This window comes from Talpa europaea, assembly GCF_964194135.1.
Source record: "Talpa europaea genome assembly, chromosome: 11".
Classification (NCBI taxonomy): Eukaryota; Metazoa; Chordata; class Mammalia; order Eulipotyphla; family Talpidae; genus Talpa; species Talpa europaea.
The window spans coordinates 38,771,257-38,779,944 of record NC_140078.1 but is presented as its reverse complement, the minus strand read 5'-3'; the positions used below and the strand labels follow the sequence as shown (position 1 = coordinate 38,779,944).

At 50.1% G+C, this 8,688-nt stretch overlaps 1 protein-coding gene and 1 pseudogene across 2 annotated transcripts; both read right to left on the bottom strand.

The window, feature by feature from the left end:
• Positions 1-2,892: 2,892 nt before the first annotated feature.
• NXT1 (nuclear transport factor 2 like export factor 1) lies at positions 2,893-4,928 on the bottom strand (the record flags this gene model as incomplete). The annotated part of the gene is made up of 2 exons (XM_084248069.1): positions 4,918-4,928; positions 2,893-3,375 (listed from the first exon to the last, which is right to left on the bottom strand). The coding sequence occupies exon 2, from the start codon at positions 3,313-3,315 to the stop codon at positions 2,893-2,895; it is 423 nt and encodes a 140-aa protein (XP_084104195.1). The 5' UTR covers positions 3,316-3,375; positions 4,918-4,928.
• On the bottom strand, positions 4,914-7,131 carry LOC311180045 (small ribosomal subunit protein uS11-like; annotated as a pseudogene). Its single transcript has 2 exons — positions 6,691-7,131; positions 4,914-5,178 (listed from the first exon to the last, which is right to left on the bottom strand). The product of its transcript is annotated as a small ribosomal subunit protein uS11-like (transcript).
• Between the last annotated feature and the right edge of the window lie 1,557 nt (positions 7,132-8,688).

The following is an 8,688-nucleotide window of genomic DNA, read 5'->3' as shown; positions in this document are numbered from 1 at the left end:
ACTTTTTGTTAATTTTAAATTATTTTAAAACAAAAGTTTAAAAAATGAATTGTACTGAGAATTGATCTTACCCCTTGTGTGGGTTCTTTTTCATTCTGGTCCAAGCCCGATGCTGTGGAGAGAGAAGGCATCCACCTTGTTTCTCCCTCTCCAGTTCAGTGCACTTTGAGGGCCCTGGGGCTGCCGTCAGCTCTCAAGTCAGAGCACTGGGAACAGAGCAAGTTCTGTTGACTTCTTTCTGTGGCTCTGGTTTTGGTTTAATAATTGGCAGTGCAGTAGAGCAAAGGGGTGGTGGGTCGACGGTGGGAGGAGTGGTGAAGTCCTGACCTAGCAGTGGTGGGGGGCAGGAGCTGGGGACTGGAGAAGGGATTGGAGAGGAGTGGAGAAATCTGAGCATTCTAGTAGAAACGAATTGGGGAGTGTGTGTGTGTTTGTGTGTGTGTGTGAGAGAGGGAGAGAGCAAGAGCGAGAGAGAGCGAGAGAGAGAGAGAAAAATGGACAGTGAACAAAGCTGAGGGGCCCTGGTGGCCACTTTCATTCAGATTCGGATAGTGAGGGAACTTCTGAATGTGGTCTGTCCAAGCTCAAACTCCTGGGTGCACAGGGTCCTGCTCACTTTGTTGATCACAATCCATAGGGCAAGCTCTGTCCTGAGAACAAGGCACACACTTGTGTGGGTATAATACTGCCCCCATTGTACAGATGAGGGCACTGAGGCTTGGAGAAGCTCAATAGCAGCTGGAATCTGCACCAGGCTCATGTCTCTGCAACTCTCATTTTCTTACCTTCACACTCCTCTGACAGATCAGTCTCCCAAGCAGAAGATAGTGGAGGACCATTTTGATAAATTTGCTGAGCATCAGAATCTTCATGAATAGTTTGTTTGGTGGATGATGGGGCCCAAGACTCTCAATCCCTAGAAAGTGCCAGGGTGATGGCCCAGACAACTGCTGTCTGTCTCTTTCATTTTCCTAACTTAAGATAGGAAAAAGCCAGTTTTCCTGCTTGCCTTTGTTCCTGAAGGATGGGAGAATGGATATTGGGAGGCCATTAGAATATGCCTAGTGACCTTTCAGAATGCCATCTATACTTTTTATCCCCAAAATAAATAGGGCAGACATGCAGTTGTCTTGGAAACATCTAAGGTCAGCATGATTCAGACTCCAGGGACTTTATGTAAGCTCTCCGATGGCCTGAGGGAACTTAAGACTGTCTTCTCCAAGCCTGAGGTGAGGAAGGGGTTGTTTTTCTCCTTACAGAGAAGGGCATTGCAATTTGAAGCCAGCAGCATCTTCCTCCAAATCTATCTCTTCACTAAAACTCCGAGCTGCTCCTCTCCTGCCTGTGGAACTGCACTCTAGGTGTCCATTCAACATCTTGGTTTGGAACCTCACTTTCGTATTGCATATGTATTTTATCAGCCTAATCACTTAGCTTGCTATGTATACATCTGTATTACTGGTTAGACTACTTTTTATATGCGACCTTGAAATTGAATTTCAACATCTTGACTCCCAATTAAATTATGAACCCCTGAAGTGCAAGGGATGTATCTGATCCTCCTCTGGCTCCCCAAAGGCCATGGTGGAGCCATGGGCAAACAACTACTGTCTGCCCATTGCAAATCTTTTATAGTCACTTTTGCTATAGTAGGTGACACATGCACTGAACAATTGGCTTAAAGGTAGAATGAGGGTAATTTTAGTGGCTTCACATTGTCAGTAGAAGGCCTTAAGTTCCTTCCAGCTCAACACCATCCTACCTCTAGGGTAGAGCTGAGATGTCTTCATGGCCCAACTCTGAGCCAAAGCCAGTGGTCGAGCCATCACAACTGCTTTACAGGGAACAGGAGATAGCGTCTACTGATGCAAATTCTCACACCTCCACCTTTTTCCGATTTTACTTCATTGACCACAACTTAGTTATCAAATTTTGTGATACATCCAGCTGTAAAGTCAAGTCTTTTAAGTGGGTACTTTGTCTCAATAAATCAGGCTCAGTATCTCAATGAGGGGAGAGGTGTCAGGAGTAAACTACCAAGTGTGCCCTCAGCCATCAGTGTTCTCTTCCTTCCCCCATGTTCCCATTCAGAGACTTGCAGATAGTTGGTCTGGGGTGTGTGGGCTGGGCAAAATACCCTAAGGGATTCCAGTGTGCACAGGGCTATGAACCCCAGCTCTGTTACAAGCTGTGTGCACACCTGTGCCTGCGGTAGGTGCTCAGCCCTGGACCTCACTATAGGTTCCTTCTACTAAGCTTCCTGCTGTGTTGTTTTTTATAGATTTATTTTATTATTTATGCATACAAGAGCTGCGGTGTAGGCCAGAGATGTGGTAGGAGGGTGGTGGTGAAAGGATTCACCAGAGACAGAGTGGGGAGCAGAACAGGCAGATCTACTGAAATACACTGCTGAGAGGAGCAGCAGGTGCAACAGGAGAGGTCTGCTGTACCATGTGGGTAGTTCCCTGGCTGGGGATTGAACTCGTGCTACAGTGGCTGCGGAGAGCTTCTTAGCACTGAGACTTAACCCCTTGTGCCATCAGGGAGGCCCCTAAGCTTCCTGCCTTTAACCTTCTTCCTCTTTCTTCAAAACTTAAGTCTAACACATCAGGCAAGGGAAAGGAAGCAACATTTGTATTATGGTTTTATTGGTCAGATTTCCAGAACCAGGTTCTCTACTGGGCAAGTAGAAAAATAGAAAAGTTTACTACTTTGAAAAGGCAACTATGACAAACAAGTTTAAGCTCAGAAACAGGCTATTCAAACTTGAGCAGACAGAGTTCTGCCTGGGCAGGGCAGTCTGCAACAACAGAAAGGAACTTGTAGTCCCATATTTTGAGATCTATGTTTCCCTACAGAGCTGGGGCTGAAGCAGAGGGCTTTCTTGACCCTCTAGCTGGCCCAGTCCTGGAACCGGAAGCAGTCACTTGCTATCTTCCACACTGTGTTGCTGGGAGAGGCTTGGGCAGTTAGGATGAAGTTCTGATTGAAGTCCCTTTGTTTGTTACCCTCAAACTTCACTGTTCCACAGATCACAACCAGGACTGTGGTCTGGCTCGGAGTAGCTTCATCATGAACAGGCTGGCAGTCTACCACATTGATTTGGAACTCACTGGAAGGCAACATTTCAAAGAACTCACTCAAGGACTCTTGTCCTGAAACAGCATTTCCGTTCCACACCAGGGTGGCTGTGCCCATGTATAAGCGGGATAGGAGACGCCGCCGCTTATCCATGGTAGTGTAGTAGACGTTGACAAACTCCTCAGCAGCTCTGCAGGCCTGATCCACGTAGGTCTTGAAATCCACTGATGCCATCTCTGGCTGTGCTGAGGGAGGCCTCTGCCCAGGGGGTTCCTACACCTGAGGGAGCTGAAGCTGTAGGGTGGAAAGGTCGAAAAGAATCGTGTGAATGCCACAGTTTGTTCTGTATGGACAATCCTTTTCTACTGGTAGCAAAACAATCATATACCCCTAGAGATGGCTCTAGGCTCTAGGGTGGTTTCACCACCACCCCTCTACCACATCTCTGGCCTACACCCCAGCTCTTGTATGCATAAATAATAAAATAAATCTATAAAAAACAACATGGCAGGAAGCTTAGTAGAAGAAGGAACCTATAATGAGGTCCAGGGCTGTTGACACTTAATTTTCTAAGCTTCAGTTTGCTCATTTCAAAATGGGAGTATCACCACGTGTGTCATGGCTATAATTTGAGAATTAAACATGACAATGTACAAGATCTTAGTTAAAACCCTCATATCTATGTACTCAGAAAATGGTAATTATTTCTATAATTATTACATAACTTATATTGATCATATACATATTATACAACCTAACTTTAAATGCAGTACATCTGTCTATGGAAGGACTTTTCCCCGGCAGCTTTGAACAAGTTTGTCTGCCCTACAGAAGTGGGGAAAATTCAGTGACCCAATAAAGACCAAGCAGACAACACAGGTCAGTAGCTGGTGACCATCAGGGAAAGGCTATTGTGAGCTCACCCAGCAGGGGGTGGGAGGGCAAAAAAAAAGCAGGTTTCTAAGAGGGAATGAGAACAAATGCTACAAGCACAGAACCAAATGGGGTAACAGTCCTCACAAGTTATAGGAAGCAACTTGGTACCTGACTGGGACCAGAAAGGAGGGTGCCTAAGCTTTGGAGGAAGTTCTAAATTGGGGGGTAGGGGACGTCAGCAAAAACAAATAAAAATCTAAATGTAGCTGAAACGTTACATTTTCTTAAAAATAAAGTTCAAAAGCATAAAGATACAATGTTTTCTTTGTTCAGGGTGCAACTGTTGGTCAACAGAGGACATTACTAAAAGTAGTAGGTATGTTTAGATTTATGAACAAATTATTGATTAATTTTATATTTCAAAGACTAATAGAGCTGGGAGGGGGCGTGGTCCTTGAAAGGAGCAGTGAGTGTCAGGCTCAGGAGCTGTCCTTCCGCTCTCATGGGCAGTCAAGCCTCAGCAAACACCGAGCTGGTATTTGCTAAATGCTTTACATACATCACCTCCTTCAACAGCTCGCCAGGCACAGCGGAGAGGGGGTCTGCTCTAACAAGTCCACAAATGAGAAAACAGAAACTTTGGGCTGGATCAAAGTCACGCCAGCTGGCCCACTCCCGTTTCCTCGTTTATGAACATGTGCGTACAGCCCTCGAAAGTGTGGTCAAGCCTGGAAACCAAGTCTGTAACAGCCCAATTCCAGGACCGACAGTTGGGCCCCACCTTTCTGGCTGGATGCAATTCCCGACCAGCAGACGCGGGGCTCCTGATCCACACTGCTCCATCCTCACTAGCCCAAAGCCACCCCGGTCCCCCGCGGCACCGCCGGCTCCGCCCGAGCGGGCTTTCCAAACCCAGCTGCCCGGCCGCCCGCTAAGCCCACCCAGTTCCTGAGGGGTTACCTTCGGCGCTGACGGGCCGCCAGGCTCCAGCCAGTCAGCGAGAGCAAACACCGAGGCGGTCTGCAGAAGCGGAGTAAGTACGCGGCGGGGCGGAGAGCCGCCGCCTCGCTCGGGTCCACGCCGTGAAGTTGTTCGGTCCCCCGAAGGTGCACGAGGCCGCTTCGGCGCCGAGTCCCACAGAAACGCAGCTCCGGCCGGCTCCCGACGGCCCCTGCCCGGGGCGTGGGCTCCTCTCGCCGCGAGTCGAGTTTACCAACGAGCCTTTCCCACCGGTCACAGCCTCACGCGGGGCTGCAACGCCGCCACGTGGAAGAGCACAGAACCCGGTGATCCCTGACAAAGGGGGGGGCGTGGAGGAGGCACGTGGGGGACGGCTCGGGAGTCCTCGGGTCCCCGCGAGCTCCAGACTGCCGGCGGGGGCCACCTACCTGCGCGGCAGGTGCTGACCCCTGGTCGGCGGGCGGCGCCTCGGTCGACGAGAGGCTCCCCTGTCTGCGCGGGCACCTCGGTCGGCGGGGCGGTGTCCCCGGGTCAGCGGGAAGAGGTGGGGGCGGTGGGGACGACCCCGGCGAGCGGGGCCGGGGCGCTCCCAGTCGAGTGGGCCGGGCGGCGTCCTGGGGCGCGCGGCGCGGGCGGGCGGAGGCGGCCCCAGCCCGGCGCCCCCCGCGCGGGCCGCAGCTCGACAGAGGGCCGGCCCCTGAAGGTCGTGGGGCGGGCCTGACGAAGCTCTGCGTTCCTCCGCCGCTCGCCTCCGGAGGAGCGGGGAAGAGCGCCCTTCTCTCCTCCTCTTTCTCCCGGGAGGCTCCGCCCGGGCCGCCGGGGCCCCAGGGAAGGGGCACTTCTCGGCGCCTCCGGCGGGTTCCCGCGCCCGGCCCGCCGGACTAGGCGCAGACGCAAGCTCCTCCGGCCCCGCCCACTCCTACCTCCCCCTGACGGGCGGTTGTACTAGCCAGTGGTATGGGGACTTGGTAGGGTAGCTCCGCCCCAGTGTGGCTCAAAAGAGGCGTCAACTTCCGTGAGGGTCAGTTTCCCAGAAGACCACGCAAATCCTCTCTCTAGTTTTCATTGGTTCAATCGCCTCACAGAAACCGGCCCAACTGGTTAGGTGGGATCTCTGATTGGATGAAATCTTCCAGATCCCGCCCTTGGGGCTGTGGGCGGATCGTTTCTCTTCCCGGCCGCTTGGAGGCTGCTTAGTTGGACCGGATGGGAAGGGCGTGAGAGTCTCTGTCAGGTTGTTTCTCTCGCGTTTCCCTTTCATCCGCGGCTGGGGGTGATTCCAGGTAAAAAAGCCTAGTGAGACTTCGCTTCTTGACTCAGTCACAGGAAACTAGCCGAAGTGGTGGTGGTGACTTACTATGGCTTTCGTTTCTTTCTTTTTTTTTGGTTTGCAAGAAGGCAATTTATTTTATTTTTAAAAAGATTTATTTATTTATTTATTTATTTATTTATTTGTTTATTTATTTATTTATTTATTTATACATGCACTGGGTACAGTCAGAAGCGCGGGAGGGTGAGAGAATTCACCAGAGCCAGAGCGGGGAACAGAGCAGGCAGAAGGACCGAAGTACACTGCTGAGGGGAGCAGCGGGCGGCAGGAGAGGTCTGCGCGCGATGTGGGACCCTCCTCCGGTGGCCGGGGAGCAGCCGGGGATCGAACCGGCGCCGCGGAGGCTGCGGGCAGCTTCTCAACCCAGCACTCAACCGCTGCGCCACCAGGGAGGCCCAAGGCAATTTATTTTAACAGTAAATAATTTGAGGAGTCCTGTTCACAGACTGCCACCCCGCTTTCTGCGGGTGCTGTCAGAGGGGATGGGGTGACGTCCTCAGTCGGCCCAATTTTCATTCCTGAGCGGGCAAGGGCTCTGAGGGCTGATTGTGCCACAGGTTCAGGTGTCTTGGTCCGATTTCCTCTGTAGCCCGGAGTTTGATGTGGAGGGCAGTGATGTCCAGTTCCTGGCACCTCTGGGCCACACCCTGAGCTGCCAACATAGCAGCATATGGTGAGGATTCATTTCGGTCAGCCTTCACCTTCATCCCACCAGTTACATGGCAGATGGTTTCCTTGCCAGAGAGATCAGTGACAAGGACAAAAGTGTCATTGAAGGATGCAAAGATGTGGCAGACACCAAATACGTTTTCTCCTGCAGCCTCCTGAGGTCCGAGGCTGATGACCTGTTCTTCCTTCTTTTCCTTCCCTGTGCGAGGTGCCATTTCTGCGTGTCTTCTCCAGACTCCACCTGGCTTTCAGCCAATATAGCTTGTGGACTCCCGAATGTCCCGCAGTCACTCTGGGACTGTTTATGCCACTGGTGGGTGAAGCTGGCAGAGAGCCTGTGTAACTCTACCTTCCCATGTAGCTTACTGATGACTCTCCTTTGTGGTGTAGCCGCTTAGAATTGCTATCCCAAAGGACACATAAAGGAAAAACAGTTTTAGTTAAGTGAGAAACTCAGCTGAAAGTGAGGGAGTGGGAATGAAGGCATAAGTCTGGGAAGTGACAAAAATGTATCAAGATGGAAACTATAGCAGTTGACCTTCCTGTGTCCTGTGAATTGAGGAACTGCAAGGAAAACCCGCTTCAGAATGCGGCTGGTGGTGTGATTGTATGGTGCTGAAACTACTGCATTTCAGCTAATCTGGAACCTGGGTTGTTTTTGTTGGGGCTGGAGGAGTGGGGTCCCTCTGTGAATTAATTTGGCAGTCTCTTTCCTCACACATGGCAAGATTGTTAAGGAAAAAGAATAACACAGGTAGGGAAAGAGTTGTATTTTGCCAGAGTAAAGGGTGTCTTTGTATATAGCTCTCTGATGGAATTACTCTTGGAATTTAGTGCTTTGGGTTTGGGTTAGGTTGGTTTTCCTTAACAAATAATAACCAGGGCCTCCCTGGTGGCACAAGGGGTTACGCACTGCGCTGTGAATAACTACGCAACCTCTGCAGCAGGAGTTCGATCCCCGGCCAGCCAGGGAGAGACCCATATGGTGCAGCAGACCTCTCCTGACTCGCTCGCTGCTCCCCTCAGCAGTGTATTTCAGTAGATCTTCCTGTTCTATTCCCTACTCAGTCTCTGGTGAGGCCTCTCACCCCCTGCATATCTGGCCAGTACCCCAGCTCTTGTATGCATAAATAAATAAATCTTTAAAAAATAATAAATAAACAAATGATAAGCAATTCTGCCCCCACCTCTGGTTTTTGACCTAAAAACTTCCATCTTAAGTTTTCTCCTCTAAATTCCCACCATTTTCATTTAGTTTTTATTTAAAACAAAAGACTCAGCAGAACGGAAACTGGGACTTGGGAAACTAAAATGTAAAAAAAAGCTGGCCTCTTTAGACACAAGAGAGATGGAATGATTTCTTCAAAACTGGGAGACTTCTGGGTATTGTGAAGTTTGTTGATGGTACCGTGTCTTCCCGGTGTGTGTACATTGAACTCATAGGGTCTTGGTTGCACTTTGGTGCCTTTGTTTGCATTCCTAAGGTAGTCCTAACTCTCAGAAGGGTCAGCGTGGGTGTCCCTGGTCTGTCAGATTTCAGGACAAATTTAGAGACTGGATGGGCTTTTACATAGGTGACCCCCCCCACCTCCCACTTTGGTGAGTGAAAAATTTGGATTATGAAAGTTGGAGGCTGAGTATGAAGGGTGAACTAGCACTTTTGGAGCAGTAGTCACACTAAAATGTCTTTAAAACCAAGACTGAAATTAGGGTTTAATGTACAAAAATCTAAATGAAAGTGTAAATGCATTGAAAATGAGAGTTGACTTATT